Source organism: Cryptomeria japonica, chromosome 1, assembly GCF_030272615.1.
Source record: "Cryptomeria japonica chromosome 1, Sugi_1.0, whole genome shotgun sequence".
NCBI classification, from domain to species: domain Eukaryota; kingdom Viridiplantae; phylum Streptophyta; class Pinopsida; order Cupressales; family Cupressaceae; genus Cryptomeria; species Cryptomeria japonica.
The window spans coordinates 170,172,365-170,192,830 of record NC_081405.1 but is presented as its reverse complement, the minus strand read 5'-3'; the positions used below and the strand labels follow the sequence as shown (position 1 = coordinate 170,192,830).

The following is a 20,466-nucleotide window of genomic DNA, read 5'->3' as shown; positions in this document are numbered from 1 at the left end:
CCAACGGTGTACCAATAAGAGATGGTGTTCCTTTAACTTGAGATGTAAGAGATGGGGTGCCTTCAACTTGAATTGTGGTAGACATGCTCTCAGCCTCGGGATTCAATTGTCTCATTGCATGAAGGTTTTGCATCCATTGCCTTTGTGTGGCCAATTTTGTCTCTCTCTTAGATTGGATGGATATTTCATGTTCCTCTTCAATTGGCACCTCTTCAACTAATACCTCTTCTTCTATGGTATTCAATTTCCTTTGTTCACGAAGTTGCTTCATTCCTTCTCTCTTTTTTGCATTCTTAGCTTCACGCTCTTCCGGTGTTACATTTTTTTGGTCGTTTCCTCGGCATGATGATGATTATGCATATGTTAAAATGGATATATGAAATTGAAATTATTTCATGTATTCCTTTTCTAAATTATTTCATAAGATCTTAAAAAGAATGTATGAAATTGCAAATTTTGTTTTAAACCACTAAACAAATAATTTTCTTATCCAACTTCCATCAAATGCATTGTTAAATCTAATGTAAATCTAATAGGATTATAATCAATTTTGACTCACACTTTTACTCTAACATTTAAACAAAATAACACTTAATAGGTATTTGAATTCTAAAAACAAGAAAATATTACCTCAATTATTCAAATTTGATTAAAAAAACAATGTCCTTTCTCTTTGACGTTGCCAAATGAAAAAAAAGGTGGTGGAGAGCTAATGGAATGTATAAAATAATCTTGCATAAAATGTCAACACCATGCAAAAAGAATTTTTTTGTCTGATCATGCGCATAAAGAAGACAAAATGAGAGAATGTGGGCTTGGATCACGGGTCAAGGGTCCCATATAACCATTTTTTAGTGCAGCTCATTTGGCTAGCGCCAAATATGGTGCTAGCCATATTTGGCACTAGCCAAATGACTTCCATTGAAATTTTTTACCTTAAACTAAACACTAACTCTATACCCTATAACCTTTTTTTTGTCCAGCTCATTTGGCTAGCGCCAAATATGGCACTAGCCAAATGACTTCCATTGAAACTTTTTACCTTTGATAAATTTCTACTCTATACCCTATAACCATTTTTTTGTGCAGCTCATTTGGCTAGTGCCAAATATGGCACTAGCCAAATGACTTCCATTGAAATTTTTTAACCTTTGATAAATTTCTACTCTATACCCTATAGTTTGATAGCCACAACCATAAAAATTAAATAGTATGACTCTTTAGGAAATAATATGGTGTCTTAGGACACCATATGACCCCTTAGGTGTCGTTATGGGTCGTATAGTGTCCTAAGGGGTCATATGGTGTCTTATGACCCCTTAGGACACAATATGTTGTCGTTATGGGTCGTAAGGAGTCATATGGTGTCCTATGACCCCTTACGACACCATATGACCCCTTAGGACACCATATGACCCCTTACGACCCCATATGGGTCATATGGACACTTAAGGGATCATATGGTGTCCTATGGGGCCATAGGACACCATATGACCCTTTAGGTGTCGTTATGGGTTGTATGGTGTCGTAAGGGGTCATATGGTGTCCTATGACCCCTTAGGACACCATATGACTCCCTAGGACACAATAGGGTGTCGTTATGGGTCGTATGGTGTCCTAAGGGGTCATATGGTGTCTTATGACCCCTTAGGACACCATATGACCCCTTAGGACATAATATGGTGTTGTTATGGGTTGTGTGGACACCTAAGGGGTCATATGGTGTCCTATGGGGCCATAGGACACCATATGACCCCTTAGGTGTTGTCGACCCATAACAACACCTAAGGGGTCATATGGTGTCCTATGACCCCTTAGGACACCACATGACCCCCTAGGACATAATAGGGTGTCGTTATGGGTCGTATGGTGTCCTAAGGAGTCATATGGTGTCTTATGACCCCTTAGGATACCATATGACCCATTAGGACATAATATGGTGTCGTATGGACACCTAAGGGGTCATATGGTGTTCTATGGGGCCATAGGATGCCATATGATCCCTTTGGTGTCGTTATGGGTCGTATGGTGTCGTAAGGGGCCATATGGTGTCCCATGACCCCTTAGGATACCATATGACCCATTAGGACATAATATGGTGTTGTATGGACACCTAAGGGGTCATATGGTGTTCTATGGGGCCATAGGATGCCATATGATCCCTTTGGTGTCGTTATGGGTCGTATGGTGTTGTAAGGGGCCATATGGTGTCCTATGACCCCTTAGGACACCATATGACCCCCTAGGACATAATAGGGTGTCATTATGGGTCGTATGGTGTCCTAAGGGGTCATTCATATGGTGTCCTATGACCCCGTAGGACACCATATGACCCCGTAGGACACAATAGGGTGTCGTTATGGGTCGTATGGTGTCCTAAGGGGTCATATGGTGTCTTATGACCCCTTAGGACACCATATGACCCCTTAGGACATAATACGGTGTCGTTATGGGTCGTATGGTGTCCTAAGGGGTCATATGGTGTCCTATGACCCCTTAGGACACCATATGACCCGTTAGGACACAATATGATGTCGTTATGGGTCGTATGGACACCTAAGGGGTCATATGGTGTCCTATGGGGCCATAGGACACCATATGACTCGTTAGGTGTTGTTATGGGTCGTATGGTGTCGTAAGGGGTCATATGGTGTCCTATGATCCCTTACGACACCATATGACCCCCTAGGACACAATAGGGTGTCGCTATGGATCGTATGGTGTCCTAAGGGGTCATATGGTGTCTTATGACCCCTTAGGACACCATATGACCCCTTAGGACATAATATGGTGTCATTATGGGTCGTATGGACACCTACGGGGTCATATGGTGTCCTAAGGGGTCATATGGTTTGCTATGACCCCTTAACACACCATATGACCCCCTAGGACACAATAGGGTGTCGTTATGGGTTGTATGGTGTCCTAAGGGGTCATATGGTGTCTTATGACCCCTTAGGACACCATATGACCCCTTAGGACACAATATGGTGTCGTTATGGGTCATATGGTGTCCTAAGGGGTCATATAGTGTCCTATGACCCCTTAAGACATAATATGGTGTTGTTATGGGTCGTATGGACACCTAAGGGGTAATATGGTGTCCTATGGGACCATAGGACACCATATGACCCCTTAGGTGTCGTTATGGGTCGTATGGTGTCGTAAGGGGTCATGTGGTGTCCTATGACCCCTTAGGACACCATATGACCCTCTTGTACAAAATAGGGTGTCGTTATTGGTTGTATGGTGTCCTAAAGGGTCATATGGTGTCTTATGACCACTTAGAACACCATATGACCCCTTAGGACATAATATGTTGTCATTATGGGTCATATGGACACCTAAGAGGTCATATGGTGTCTTATCCGGCCATAGGACACCATAGGACGCCTTAGGTGTCGTTATGTGTTGTATGGTGTTGTAAGGGGTCATATGGTGTCCAATGACCCCTTAGGACACCATATGACCCCCTAGGACACAATAGGGTGTCGTTATGGGTCGTATGGTGTCCTAAGGGGTCATATGGTGTCTTATGACCCCTTAGGACACCATATGACCCCATAGGACACAATATGGTGTCATTATGGGTCTTATGGTATCCTAAGGGGTCGTATGGTGTTCTATTACCCCTTAGGACACCATATGACCCCTTAGGACATAATATGGTGTTGTTATGGGTCGTATGGACACCTAAGGGTTCATATGGTGTCTTATGGGGCCATAGGACACCATATGACCCCTTAGGTGTCGTTATGAGTTGTATGGTGTCATAAGTGGTCATATGGTGTCCTATGACCCCTTAGGACACCATATGACCCGTTAGGACACAATATGGTGTTGTTATAGGTCGTATGGACACCTAAGGGGTCATATGGTGTGTTGTGGGGCCATAAGAAACCATATGACCCCTTAGGTGTCATTATGGGTCGTATGGTGTCGTAAGGGGTCATATGGTGTCCTATGACCCCTTAGGACACCATATGACCCCCTAGGACATAATAGGGTGTCGTTATGGGTCGTATGGTCTCCTAAGGTGTCATATGGTATCTTATGACCCCTTAGGACACCATATGACTCCTTAGGACATAATATGGTGTCGTTATGGGTCGTATGGTGTCGTAAGGTGTCATATGGTGTCCTATGACCCCTTAGGACACCATATGACCCCCTAGGACACAATAGGGTGTCGTTATGGGTCGTATGGTGTGCTAAGGGGTCATATGGTGTCTTATGACCCCTTAGGACACCATATGACCCCTTTGGGCATAATATGGTGTCGTTATGGGTCATATGGACACCTAAGGGGTCATATGGTGTCCTATGTGGCCATAGGACACCATATGACCCCTTAGGTGTCGTTATGGGTATATGGTTTTCTAAGGGGTCATATGGTGTCCTATGACCCCTTAGGACACCATATGACACCCTAGGACACAATAGGGTGTCGTTATGGGTCGTATGGTGTGCTAAGGGGTCATATGGTGTCTTATGACTCCTTAGGACATCATATGACCCCATAGTACACAATATGGTGTCGTTATGGGTCATATGGTGTCCTAAGGTGTCATATGGTGTCCTAAGGTGTCATATGGTGTCCTCTGACCCCTTAGGACACCATATGACCCCTTAGGACATAATATGGTGTTGTTATGGGTCGTATGGACACCTAAGGGGTCATATGGGGTCCTATGGGGCCATAGGACACCATATGACACATTAGGTGTTGTTATGGGTCATATGGTGTCGTAAGGGGTCATATGGTGTCCTATAACCCCTTAGGACACCATATGACCCCCTAGGACACAATAGGGTGTCGTTATGGGTTGTATGGTGTCCTAAGGGGTCATATGGTGTCTTATGACCACTTAGGACACCATATGACCCCTTAGGACATAATATGGTGTCGTTATGGGTCATATGGACACTTAAGGTCATCTTATGTCCTATGGGGCCATAGGACACCATATGATCCCTTAGGTGTCATTATGGGTTGTATGGTGTCGTAAGGGGTCATATGGTGTCCTATGACCCCTTAGGACACCATATGACCCCCTACGACACAATAGGGTGTCGTTATGGGTCGTATGGTGTCCTAAGGGGTCATATGGTGTCTTATGACCCCTTAGGACACCATATGACCCCTTAGGATAGAATATGGTGTCGTTATGGGTCGTATGGTGTCCTAAGGGATCGTATGGTGTCCTATGACCCCTTAGGACACCATATGACCTCTCAGGACATAATATGGTGTTTTTATGGGCCGTATGGACACCTAAGGGGTCATATGGTGTCCTATGGGGCCATAGGACACCATATGACTTGTTAGGTGTCGTTATGGGTCGTATGGTGTTGTAAGGGGTCATATGGTGTCCTATGACCCCTTACGACACCATATGACCCCCTAGGACACAATAGGGTGTCGTTATGGATCGTATGGTGTCCTAAGGGGTCATATGGTGTCTTATGACCCCTTAGGACACAATATTACCCCTTAGGACATAATATGGTATCGTTATGGGTCGTATGGTGTCCTAAGGGGTCATATGGTTTCCTATGACCTCTTAGGAAACCATTTGAACTGTTAGGACACAATATGGTGTCATTATGGGTCGTATGGACACCTAAGGGGTCATATGGTTTCCTATGGGGCCATAGGATACCATATGACCCCTTAGGTGTCGTTATGGGTCGTATGGTGTCATAAGGGGTCATATGGTGTCCTATGACCCCTTAGGACAACATATGACCCCCTAGGACATAATAGGGTGTTGTTATGGGTTGTATGGTGTCCTAAGGGGTCATATGGTGTCTTTTAACCCCTTAGGACACCATATGACCCCTTAGGACATAATATGGTGTCCTATGGGGCCATAGGACACCATATGACCCCTTAGGTGTCGTTATGGGTTGTATGGTGTCGTAAGGGGTCATATGGTGTCCTATGACCCCTTAGGACACCATATGACCCCCTAGGACACAATAGTGTGTCGTTATGGGTCGTATGGTGTCCTAAGGGGTCATATGGTGTCTTATGACCCCTTAGGACACCATATGAATTCTTAGGACATAATATGGTCTCGTTATGGGTCGTATGGACACGTAAGGGGTCATATGGTGTCCTATGGGGCCATAGGACACCATATGACCCCTTAGGTGTTGTTATGGGTTGTATGGTGTCCTAAGGGGTCATCATATTTGGTGCACGTGAAATGGAATATGCATTCATCACATTTGGCGCATGCCAAATAGGGCGTTCCCCATATTTGGCGAGCGCTAAATGGCCCACTTTGGGAAACACCAACCCTATGGTTTGGATTTGCCTTGGGACTCCAACCCAAAGGTTTGGATGACCATTTCAGGCTAGAGACATGTTTTTGTCAGAATATTGAAAATTTTAACATATTTTTGGTTGTGCTCTCCATCAGGTTTGCACGTGTTTCAATGAAGTTAAAAAAAATACCGTGGTAAACTTGAGCTTCCTCTTAGGTATCCAAAAATGTAATTTATTTCAAATTTTTATTTCTTTAAGTCTTTCATTTATAATTTCTTTTGTTAGTGTGTCCATTTTTTGTCAAAAACCAACATGCACTATTTTGGGTCTAGATTTTTACACATTCATCAGATTTTGAAAAAAAATACATTTTTAGAAACTAGACTCCATTCTACACAATTTAAAAAAAATAAATTTGATTTTTGATTTGTTTTCAATGATTTTAGGGGGGAGCATGCTCAAATTTCTATTTTTCAGGATGTGTCCACTTTGAAAATTAGTAAAAAATCATATACTCATTAAAAAATTCGCTGAAAATTCTGGCATAAACTACAAGGTGTTAGCTAATTTCTCACCAAAGTGATTTTAAAATTTGAAAAAAGAAGTTAACATTTTAGGGGGGCCACAACAGACGCTATGTTATGTTTTTTGCATAAGAAACATGACCACTTTTTGTGGCCTCCCTTTTTGAAGCCCTTAATCTCCACCATTTTCAAAAAAAATTAGTAGTTTAGAAACTAGACTCGAAGCACTTTGACTCTCGTTCTTGTTGCATCTTCAAATTTGTAGTGTAACTATCTTCAATTTGTTGTTGAAGTTCAGACTTTGCTGATTTCAGAAAAAAAAAAGTGGCATCGTAAGACCCCCTTTTGGTACCACAACTTGGTGCACATACCCTCATATAATATCTTACTGGGCAGGCCATGGATTCATGAAATGAAGGCAGTTCCATCTACATACTATGAATTATTAAAATTTCCTTATAACGAAGTTGAGGTCAGTATTCCTACTGATACAAATGTCCCCTGTAATGCATTAACAAAAGGTGCTGATACCTTTGTGTCTCATAATAGAGCATCCTCTAAAAATGAAAGTTCAGAAACCCTAATGAAAGAATTGGAAAAGAAATTGAAAATTACCAATACTAGCATGGATGGATATGAGATAGAACCAGTACTTTCATTAGTCTCTCTTCCTCCATCGCTGAAACAGTTGGGCAAACCATCAGAGGCTATGAAAACACAGAATTCAACTTCGAATATCAAATATGATGGTCCTTTTGTACAATCTTCTACTTCCCTAGTAGATGAAAGAGAAGAGGATGCTATTCTAAAATGGCTTGTTAAGGAAGATAGTGAAAACAAGGAAGTACGACATTGTGAGATTTTCTCAACACAATATGGTCCAGGCTACAAAATGATTCAATGCATGGGATATTCAGATATTGGTCCCTAGGGAAAACATCAAGAGGGTATTATTGAATCGATTCAGCTGCAAACAAAATCAACAAATGATAAGGCTGGGCTGGGGTACAATCCAAAAAATACATCAGACCAAAAACATGCTTCTAAATCTAAGTGGCAGAAAAGGATATCGCCTTCAACATTACAAGAAACAAACACTCAACAAACTCAAGCAGAGTGTGTAAAACAGAAAGAGGAATTAGCAATCAAGAAAGAAGAAATAGTCAACACTCAAGCTCCAATGGTGTCAACTACAACAATAAAAGGAGTTGAGGTCCCAAAGGATATAAGAGACGAAGTAGAAAGAATAAGAGAATTGTTTGCACCACTGAAAGTTCCAGTCACATACACTGTTAGGAAGCAAGTAGATGATTCAAAGACTGACTCAAACGAGTATGAATGGGGTCCAGACCACCTCTCAGATACATCCAATATAGAAACTCTAGAAGAGTCTAGTGGTATCACATATGATACTCAAGAGCTGATGCACTTAAAGCTAGAAAAGGAGATACAGGAAATCAGACAAAAAAGACAAGCAAACTATGAACAAGGGCTGAAGGAAGGAAGAATACCAGAAAGTTTTTCATCCATTATATACCCCTCTAATAAGACAAAACAAATTGGAAGCTACAAAAGTAGAACTGGTCATCAGTCCAGAGGAAGTTGAATGGAGTAGATGACAGGGAGTCACAAAATCATCAAGATCATGTCAACAGGTGTGTCAGATACAAATTCTAAATGAGACAAATCTTGAAGGAACTTTCAGCATTAAAGATGTTGGTGTTGATACCATACATACATTCACTCAACCACTTGAAGAAGACTCAGAAAATTCATCCAATGACTCTGAGGACTCTAACAATAGTCTTGTTTATGACAATATCTACTCAACATCAAACTCTGAATCCTCTGATATAAATGGAAAGAATCTGTCTACTGATCTTGTTACTGTCAAACCTCGATATGAATTTTATCCTGGCATAGAGAACAATGCTACAAGTAGATCTATTGGATTAGGTCAACTAAATATTAAGGTGCACTTTAATAATCATGTTCTGACTTTTCCTAGTCTCTAGACATTTACGCAAGGTATCCTTCTAGAACTCGACTTTTTGATCTGCAGTTGTGATGACAATATCGTGAACTCCCTCGAACCTATCCACACTCTATCCTTGGTACATCCTGAATTAATTGACTGTAGTCTACAAGACCAACCCATGAATGTGCCTACTTTTTCCAATGACTACACACTAGCTTATTACCTAAACGCAGTTGAACCCATGTACTCTTCCACTAGCGAACAAAGTGAAAACATGACTAAAATAGATATCAAGTATCTTAGTCGCAAAAATAAGAAAAAAAAAAAGATCTGATGGCGAAAACCACATTGTGGTGGTGAGAGAATCTAAAAAAGAGAAAATAAAGGACGTACCTAAGGGTGAAAACCTCTCTGAGGTGCTTGAAGGTGAGATACTTGATATACTGCCAAGTCACTTCTAGGAGAGATCTTCTATATTGATTGATCCAACTCAGCCAGTGAACATTGGGAGTCAAGAGACACCCCACATCATTCATGTAGCTCAATCATTATTAGCAGAAGATTTGAAAGATTTCACTCATCTTTTTTTAGAAAAGAAGATCAATTTCGCATGGACATACTCTGATATGCCAGGCTTGAATCCTGATCTTATGATGCATCATCTTTCTATCACACTAGGAGTTAAACCAGTTAAGAAAAAACTCCGTAAGATGCACCCTCACATGGCACTACTAGTCAAAGCTGAGCTAGAAAAACTGCTAAGAGATGGATTTATTAGAGCTATAGACTATGCGGAATGGATTTCAAACATAGTACCTGTGTCAAAGGCAGACAAATCTATTAGGGTTTGCACATACTTCAGAGATCTCAACAAAGCTTGTCTGAAGGATGACTTTCCATTACCAAACATTGATATGATAGTTGATATGACTGCTGGGTATGAGATGTACTCACTAATGGATGGATTCTCCAGTTATCATCAGATCAAAATAACTCCTAGAGATCAAGAAAAGACAACTTTCACCTGTACATGGGGAACCTTTTGCTGGAATGTCATGCCATTTGGGCTGAAGAACGCAGGAGCAACTTATCAAAGAGTAGTAACAACTATATTTCATGATATGATGCATAAGAATATGGAAGACTATGTTGATGACACTTTAGTAAAGACTATGAAGAGATCCATGCATATTCAAGAGCTAGGCCCTATACTAGATAGAATGGAAAAATTCAAACTCTGACTAAATCCAAAAAAGTGTGCATTTAGAGTGACATCTGGTAAACTACTTGGCTACATCATTTCAAAGAACAGAATCGAGGTTGATCCTGAGAAGGTCCAAGCTATAATGGAAATGCCACCTCTAAAGAACATCAGTCAAATAAGAAGTTTACAGGGACGTCTCCAATCAATCAGACACTTCATTTCTCAGCTGTTAGACAAAGCTCAACCTTTCACAAAAGTATTGAGGAAAGGAGTAATATACAACTGGGATCGAGAATGTGAACAACACCTTCAACAAATCAAAGAGTACCTATCCAATCCACCAATACTGATGCCACCAATTCAGGGAAAACCATTGATCTTATACATATCAGCCACTGATTCATCATTGGGGGTACTTCTGGCACAACAGGATGAAAATAAAAAAGAGAGCTATATATTACATCAGTAGAACATTGGTGTCTTATGAAATGAAATATAGTAAAATAGAAAAAGCATGATTGGCATTAGTCTTTGCATCACAAAAATTGAGACACTACATGTTGGCACATTCCATCAAGCTAGTAGCTAAGATTGATCCGCTCAAGTATCTTCTCAACAAAGAAACACTCACCGGAAGATTGGCAAAATGGGTCATGGTACTTACATAGTTTGATATTGAATATGTGGAATGCACAGCCATCAAAGGATAGGTAATTGCAGATGAACTTTTTGAAGCTCCACTTGAAGACACTCAACCGCTACATATAGAATTTCCAGATGAATCAATAATGCACCTTACTCAACAATCCTGGAAGATGTTCTTTGATGGATCTATCACCCAAAATGGTTCTGGTGTTGGAATACTATTTATCACTCCTTAGAAATATTTAATCCCGAAGGCTTACAAGATTCTTTTCCCTTGCACAAACAATATTGCAGAGTATGAAGATTTGGTAAACAGGATCAAGCTAGCTATTGAATGGAAGGTTCTAGAGTTATATATATATGGAGATTCTCAACTAATTATCAATCAAATCAATGATACATATCAGACTTGAGATGAGAAACCGATGCCTTATATGAGGATGGTTGATGATCTCAATAAGAATTTTAATTTTGTATCATTCCAGCAGATTCCCAGATCAGCAAACAGAGCAATAGATGCTATGGCCACATTGGCATCTATACCTGAGTTACAGGAATCTAATTTTCTCTTTGAATTCCTAGTGGAAGAGTTACATTACCCTTCCTATGATTCTCCTAAGTCCCAGATACTCTGTTCTATTATTGGACATGACTCATCTCAATATAACCATATTTTCTCTTATCTGTGTGACCAAATTGTTCCAGAAAATATTACCCGTAATGAGAAAAGGAACTTAACCCGAAACATTTCATGGTATGTCATCATTGCTAGAGATTTGTTTAGATGAAGTTTGGACAGTACATTTTTTAGGTGCCTAGAAACTGAAGAGTCTAAACATGCATTATCAGAAGTCCATGAAGGTATTTATGGATCTCATCGAATGGTCTTACTTTAGCTCGAAAACTACTAAGGGTTGGCTACTATTGGCTAGACATGGAGAAGGATGCTATAAATTTTTCTAGAACTTGTGCGAAATGTCATCTACATGGAAATCTCATACATGCTCTAGCAAGGGATCTCATACCCTTCATCACACATTAGCATTTCCAGCAATGGGCCTTTGATCTCATTAGTTAGATCTATCCTGCATCATCCAATAGACACAAGTTTATCATAACTGCCACTGAGTACTTCACTAAGTGGGTAGAAGAAGTTCCTCTCATCAAAGAAACCAGTAAACAAGTAGCTCTGTTCATTCTAAACAATATCATTTGCAGGTATGGGACACCTTCGTCCATCGTGACTGACAATGGAGGACAATTCAAGAATAAAGATCTAGACGAGCTCTGTGAGAAATTCAAAATTAGACAACACTAGTCATTTGTATATTACCCTCAAGGTAATGGACAAGCTGAGGCATCTAACAAAAACCTATTGACTATCTTACACAAAACAGTAAACAAATCTGGGAAGGATTGGCATCTGCAGCTCAATCCTGCATTATGGGCTTACAGAACAAGTATCAAAACGCCTACTGGGGCTACACCTTTTTCTTTGGTGTATGGGTCCGAAGCAGTATTACCTATTGAAGTAGAAATACCATCTCTAAGAGTTTTTTTGCAAGGTCTTGTTACTGATGAAGACTATAGGATATCTAGATTGCAAGAACTCAAATTGCTAGATGAATGTCAACAAGTGGGATTTGATCATCTCAGAGTGTATCAAAAGAGAATGTCTAGAGGATATAACAAGAAGGCTCGACAAAGAGAATTTCAGGTTGGTGACCTAGTTCCTAGAGAAAATCCTAAAATCAACAGTTTCAAGACAACAAAGGGAAGTTTGAACTCAACTGGCTGGGTCCCTACATCAATACTGCACAAATCAATATGTGCCCGGTTAACCTCTGACAACTGATGCACTAATGTCATCATTGGTGGATAGACACATCTGGAAAGAACATGAGGCAATCCAACCTGAAAAAATAAAACAACAACCATCAGGAAACATTTCAAATTAGCCTATAAGAGAAGCAAAACATCACACAAATCCAACTACATCAACTGCAAAATCAAAATTTCAAGTTTGTACCTTTAAAAATGCTCACTATTTTTCAAACGACATAACACAGTAGAAGCAGAAACTCATACGAGTCAGGAATAGGTCTAGTACAAAAAAACTAGTGGGCTAAAATGAAAAAAGAGACTTAATCAGTTTGTCATACGAGATAGGATCCTATCTCACATGACAAAATGAGAAAGTCTGACTTAAACATGAAAAAAATTTAAATATTCAACAAAAAGTTCAAAATTGAAATAAATAACAGGCTTAAGATAGATCACTTACCGCTAGCTAGTTGGCATTGCACACTCCAATGAGAATTGAAGGTGTGGTCATTGATGGCAACTTATCGACAACCTTGTGATATCTTCAGGCACAGGCACCGGCACTGGCATCGACATCAGCATCAGCATCAGCATCGGCACCGGCACCGACAGGAATTTCACTGACATCGACAAATATGTTTATTGGTACATTGTTTTGGAATGCAAAATACTTAATAAGGTCAAATATTTTGTTAACTGGTTAGATACTGATTCACCCCCCCCTCTCAGTATCTTTGGGACTATCATCAATCCTAACAATTGGTATCAGAGCCTGGTCCTCTATTTTCAAAATTCTAATAGCTTGAGGAAGATTCTGACACTGGTAAAGATGGAAAACTTGAGAAAGCAATTGGAAACAACTCTTGCAGACTTTGATGCAGAAAAGTTGAAGAATATCAAACTTGAAGATGATCTGAGGACTACATAGGAATTCATTCAAGGACTTTAGGAGAATCTCACTTTTGCTAAAAACAAAAGAAGAGAACTTCATGAGAAGATGTATAATGATGATGATGAAAAGGAAACTCTTAATGATCTTCTAAGCAAGATTAGGCAAGAAAATATGGCCTTGAGGAATGAAATGCAAGACATGACTATGAGATTTTGTAAAGACATTGAAGACAAAGAAGAATGAAGATGACTTGACTAAAAGACTCAATGATGCTGGAAATGAAAATCTAAGACCGAGTCATGAAAATGATAAGTTAAAGATAGATCTGATTCACATGGAACATGATAAAACTAAACTTATGAGACAGAAGGAATTTTTGGAAAATGAGTTGGCTACTACAAATCAACATAAAGAGAAATTCAAGAAAAGTTCAGAAGAACTTGATGGTATGCTGAAAAGTCAAAAACCTAATGGAGACACTAATGGACTTGGATTTGAAGTTGGTGAAAGTTCTGGTACTACAAACAATCATGATCATAGTAAACCGATAAGACAACCTAATGCCTACAAATTTAATGGAAAATTCTTTAACTATAACAAGTATGGTCATAGAGAAAATCAGTGTAGATTTAGAAACAATCAGAACATTAATGCACCCACTGGTCAATGTTCCAAATGCAACAAAATTGGTCATAATTTAGAAAATTGCAGAATGAATGTAAGATTTTATGTTTGTGGAATATTTGGGCACTTATCTAATCAATGCAGAACACAAACCGACATAGGATATGGAAAGGCTATTTAGAAAAACAATGTGACTTGTTATGCTTGTAACAAGATTGGACATATTGGAAAATTTTGTAGAAGCAAGACTTCACCGACAAATAATAAATGATCCAGTTTGAAAGGCAAAGAGAAGGTTGATGAGGTAAAGAAAGAATTTTCAAGACAATGGATTGGAAAGAGAGATCAGAATGTTGATGAGACTATTCCTTCACTGGTAGAACAAAGTATTACTCCACCGGTAGGAGATTCTTCATCCAACTGAAAAGTAACCCTTGGGGGTATTGCAACAAATTGAAAGTCATGCAAGTTTACCCTCAGTTTATGGTGAGAAGATGAACTTCTTCTTTACCAGGAGATGTGTTAAGTTTCACTTAATTGACAGGCATTTATTGTGGTTGTTGGAGGAAAAGACATTATAAATCAATGTTTTTCCCTCTTTTTCATTCATTGAGCATTCAAACTTTCAAAGAGCACAAAAAACCCGAGTGAAGGCATCATTAGCGAGAAGTGAAGCAAGTTCTTTCAAAGCATCCAAACCTATCAGACAGATTAAGGTATTTATCAATGGCTTCCTCCTCTGCTCTAGAATTTATTGCAAACCCTACTGTTGTGGAAGTAGTTAAACACCCTAGGCCCATTTTCAAGATTATCCCCGAGGTAGAAAAATAGGATGATACCCTAGGTGCTTTTTCAAAAATCCCTAAAGGAGTTGCATATGCAGAAGACCCTGGAATTTACATGCATTTCTACATTGAGGAATTAGGTTCAGAGGAAATCATGAAAATGTATAAAAATGTTATCTGTGATGAAAGTGGAGTTGTGAAACCCGAACATAAGGTTATAAAGACCTTAGGTTTTGTGGAAATCCTTGACATCCCCGAATTTCCTAAGGAAGTAGTAAGGATTGTGCTTAGTAGAGTTCATGGTGAATTCTTCTTGCTAGAATCTGATAACTCAATGATGAACGAATAGTACCAAACCGGTACTGAGAGGGAGGGGGTGAATCAGTACAGACAAAATACAGACCTAAACCAATTCAACAACAATTACTCCAAATGATTGGCAAACAGTGACACCGGTAAAACTTAGAACAACTAAAACAATCATAAACCAGTTACTCACTAAGTTTTCCACTCAACGCAAAACTACACTACCATTTCACCCTTATGTATGAACAAGTAATCTATCATCATATCTTCACAATAGCTAGTTCAACATGTTTTATTGACAGGTATAAAACACAAAACCATCATATGCTTAACAGGCAATAACAAAACATCACAAGATAAAAGCATCACACATGACACACATATTTTTCACATGGAAACCCAACTGGGAAAAACCATGGTGGGGATGAATACCCACAAGCTTGTTGTTGGACTCTTTGGCAGTCCACTCTGTTAGAAGCCTTGTCTGGTTAAAGACATTATAGAAGGTTCTACTAGGAACCGATCCTATTAGAGATCACCCGATTAAGGGTTAAACCCTGTTAAGGGTACCTTGTTAGAGGATTTCAAGAACTCAATAGCTAAAGGATTTCCAGAGCTCTCTAGCTTTCTAGATCTCAATAACTTTGAGTTACCCTGTTAAGGGATTTACATCAAGCCGATTAAGGCTACCTTGTTAGGGGATTTTCCAACTGTTGAGATGGTTAGAGATCAAAAGGTATTACAATGATCTGGTAACAACACTCAATGCTAATACCGATCCGCTTAAGCTCCTCTTCACCTTCTGCACTTACACTTTGCAGGTATCACTTCTCTCCTCTAGTCTGGCAAGGATCTCGTATCCCTTCTCTTGGATACTCACACACAACTTTTGCCAACAACCTTTGAAAGAATCACAACATCGACCTTATAGGACAACAGATAGGTTGGTAGCATAAACCCTAAACCCTAGACCTGTTAGGCTAAGGAATTCAAATAGTTCAATCCTGACCGTTGATCATACTATATTAAATGCAGTGGATCTTGAATAAATATCAAGACATTCTCCATCATTCATTATCCACCGATTTCAGGGCGGCTGATAATCCATCATGCGTTTTCACCATTTACAAACTTCGCACATTCCTGAGGTAGATAGGGATAGTCTTCTTCATGCAAGATCCTTCATGCGCATAAGGTTGACGTGGCAAGATAATCTATTCTTTGTTATACTACTTACTCATTACACAAAGATCACTGGTTGAGCCATATAGGCTTGAAGCACTTCAATCGGAAACCCTAAAGTTGAGACTACCAACCGGTAGTCATACAACACTTCCATGTGCCGGTTCCCATAACCATATGTCGGTTCACCTTGAACAAGCACACCGCTTCACTTTGGCACAAATGTCGGTTCACAGTGTTATACCGATTCTCACATATGCCAGTTCATACCTCTTCAACACATTGACATCAATGATAACATACAATGTCATTATGTCCACATACCAGTTCACATAATGCCAACAATCTCCCCCTTTGGCATTGATGGCAATATACAAAGATATCTCTCCTCTTCACATCTTCTCAATTTCTACAGATATCTTCTCCACTTTACATCTTCTCCCCCTTTGACAACAATGCCAAAGTGGAGGCACAAGCTTGCCGGTTCCATTATGTTGCTCCCCCTGAGGAGTAGCATCCTTCAACACATCAATCCTGAAGAAAGATTTGACTATGCAATACATGACTAATGTGGAGCATATACTTTTAGTTCACCTCTTGAAGGGGAAGTACCCCTAATTCACCTCTTAAGTGTGTAAATGTAGTCTTTGGAAGAGGCTTGGTGAATACGTCTGCTAACTGCTCCTTACTGGACACATGCTCCAGTGCAATCTCTTTGTTCTGAACCTTTTCCCTTAAGAAATGATACTTAAGCTCAAAGTGCTTGGTTCTAGAATGTAAAACCGGATTCTTGGAGATATTAATTGCACTAGTATTGTCACAAAATATACTTACCGGTTCCGATATAGGAACTTTGAAGCCTTTTAATACATGCTTCATCCAAATTGTCTGAGTGCAGTACATGAAAGCTGCAACATACTACACTTCTGCTGTAGACTGAGAGATACAACTCTGCTTTTTACTCATCCATGAGACCAGTCTACCACCAAGGACGAATGCACCACTGGTTGTGCTCTTCCGGTCATCTACATTACCAGCCCAATCAGTATTTGTGAACACTTTCAAGTTGAAGTCCTTGCTATATGGATACCACAATCCATAGTCAACAATTCCCTTCAGATACCTAAGAATCCGCTTGACTGCAACCAAGTGGGATTCTCTTGGACTTTTCTGGAACCTTGCAGTAATGCCAACTACATGTGCAATATCCGGTCTACTATGCACTACATAATGCAACTTACCAATCATTGATCAGTATTCCTTCTCATCAACCAATGCAGAGTCATCCTCTTTGGATAGTTTACAACCGGTCACCATCGGTGTACCAACCGGTTTGCTATCTTCCATGCCAAAGGTCTTCAACACCTCTTTGACATATTTGGACTGAGTGATAAAGATTCCATCCTTCATCTATTGAATCTATAGTCCAATGAAGAACTTAATCTCCCCTCTGAGTGTGTTGCCCCCATATTTGTCCTACATAAAATTTGAACTTCAAATCGATCTCAATGTCGAGTAAAGGTCCAATGAGTGTTTACGCATAAGTAATGAATGCATTGTCCAAGGTCATTACTAGTTAAAATATGAAAAATGGAATAATTTTGAGAATTACTAGAAATTGAGGGAAATCGCTTGATGGTCAGGATCTAAATGTCATTTTATATCATGAGGCCAACTTTCACCTGAACCGAGTTCATACTTTGTCATATTTTAAACTTTCAATTTTTGGTGTTTGTTGCTCCCAAATGATTAAAATATCTCATTTAAGGCTTCATCATGAGGTGTAAATAATTGTGTGGACCTTTTTCCCTTTCGTTAACATGTGTTTCAAATTTCAGGACCTAACTCCCTACCGTTTGAAAGTTATGCCATTTTTCTCCAGCCAAAGAGATATATTTAAAATATTTAAATTATTTCTCAAATGATAATTTAATATTTTAAATTATTTCAATATGTTTGGTCATTTGCGATAAGAAAATCATCTTCAGACATTGGTGGCATTCCTCCTTGATTCATTCTCAATGAAAAATGGTTTCCAAGGTGTAAAGGATAGCTCGTTGAAGCACAAGGTTAGAAATGCTCACTTTTTGAGCATTCTTAACCTCATTTCTTAACCTTTTGCCAAAAAGGTTAGAAATGCTCACTTTTTTGAGCATTTCTAACCCATATTTCTAACCTTTCACAAAAGGTTAGAAATGCTCACTTTTTGAGCATTTCTAACCTCATATCTTAACCTTTCGGGTCCCACTTTGTTAAAGAAGGTTAGAAATGCTCAAAAAGTGAGCATTCTTAACCTTTTTGAATAAGAGTTTTTAAAAAAAAAAAAGAGAGCTTCAACTAGTAGGTTATGAACATTCATCAATGTACTGAAAGAAGCATGGACATACTGAAAATGGAATATAGATGCGAAGTTTGAAAGGCATAGATTATCATAATGAATGAATGCCTTTAGCTGAGGTTGAGTTAATCTACCGTGATGTTCATCATAGCATAGAGGATCAAAGAAATTTGTTAGGCATGGAGTTGCAGCTGCTTGGTATGATTGATATGCAAAATATAGGGGCGTAGCTGGTGTTTTGAGAAAATGTACATAAACTATTTTGGGAGACCACCACAGTCCATGTGATAATGCAACTATAGACCAAGGAATTTACTCTTTGACAAGCCATCACAAAGGAAGAGATTGTCGCCAGCGAATGCAAACCATGGTAGCCTGACAAAATTCTTGAAAGAAATGTAGTCTCATGGAATGCGATGAATACAAGATATGCATGGAATGGAGTTTGCGAGGAAGCTCTCAAAGTGTTTGGATTAATGCCGCTCATAGGTGTTTAACTATTTGGAAGACTGCCTCAAGGAGATATGGAACATGTCAAATGCAAATCATGGGAGCCTTGACGTGGAATGTGAACTGTTTGACAGAATATCGTGGTAGATAAGAATGCACTAGGGAAGCATAGGAAATGTGTTTGACAATGCATGTTAACTGTTTGGCATAAGTTCCTCAAAGAATACCGAGATTATCAGTAGTGCACATACACTATTTGGCGTCATCCCTCACAGTTACATGGTCTCAAGGCATGATAATGTGACGAGGTGTGAGAACTAAATATTGTTTCCAGCAGAGCTGGTCTTGATATCATTTTTTTTATGCTGCTGCAAATCGTGGGAAATGTGGAATGCACAGACAATGCACGTGAATAGTTTGACAGAATTCCTCAAAGAAATGTGATCTCATGAAGTGCGATGATTGCTGGATGTCTACCAAATGCAGACCGTGGGCATAGGGAGAGCACGGATAGTGCACGTGAATAGTTTGACAGGTGGATCAAATGGTATAGGTGCAACCATGGCTAGGAAATTTGTGGCAAAAGGTGCTTATGTGTATGTTGTTGACATCGATGAAGAGGGAGGGGTTAAAGTTTGTCAAGAGCTCGATGGGAATGCTTCATTTGTGAAGTGTGAAGTGGCAATAGAGACCCATGTGAAAGGGGTCCTAGATCGAGCGATGGAGGAGAAGGGGCATCTAGATATCATGATGAACAATGCAGGTATATTGCACGCTCATTGTAATTCCATCACACAGGTCTCTGTTGAGACTTGGGAGAGAGTGATAGCTATGAATGTTATAGGAGCTATGTTAGGAGTGAAGCATGCTGCAAGGGTCATGATTCCACGCAACTCTGGTTCCATACTCTTCAATTGCAGTGTTTTGGGACTGATGAAGACTGATAATGCCTCTCATGGTTACATGTCTTCCAAGAATGCTCTGTTGGGGTTTGATGAAGAGTGGTGCAGTGGAGTTGGCAAAGGAAGGAATATGTGTGAATGCTATGTCATCCTTTGGGATTGTGACAAAGATGATTGAGGAGTGGCTAATGTGTGGGGTGATTTGTGATGATGAGTGTTTTTCCCAAGATGCTTGTTGAGATATGAAAGGTGACAATGAAAATGAAGGAAAGAGAATTAGTCATACCTAATGCAAGCTTTCCCATTATTATTCAAGAAGGCGTTATGTTCATAGAAAGGAAAGGTGCTTAGCAAATGCAGTTAGAATGTATGATTTGGGCATGTATTGGAAAAAGACATAATGGTCATCTTGACAAATCAAGTAACTTTCACTTTCTTTGAAAATATTGGTTTTAGGTTACCATTTTGGTAAAGGTGACTTTTTGTCACTCATTGTAACTAAAGGTTAGGAAGTTGACTTTTTCTGTGCATAAGTGTG

At 39.5% G+C, this 20,466-nt stretch overlaps 1 protein-coding gene across 1 annotated transcript; it reads left to right on the top strand.

The window, feature by feature from the left end:
• The first annotated feature begins 19,506 nt into the window (after positions 1–19,506).
• On the top strand, positions 19,507–20,106 carry LOC131856994 (momilactone A synthase-like). The gene has a single exon (XM_059208976.1). It carries the CDS (start codon positions 19,507–19,509, stop codon positions 20,104–20,106), a length of 600 nt encoding a protein of 199 aa, XP_059064959.1.
• Positions 20,107–20,466: the final 360 nt, after the last annotated feature.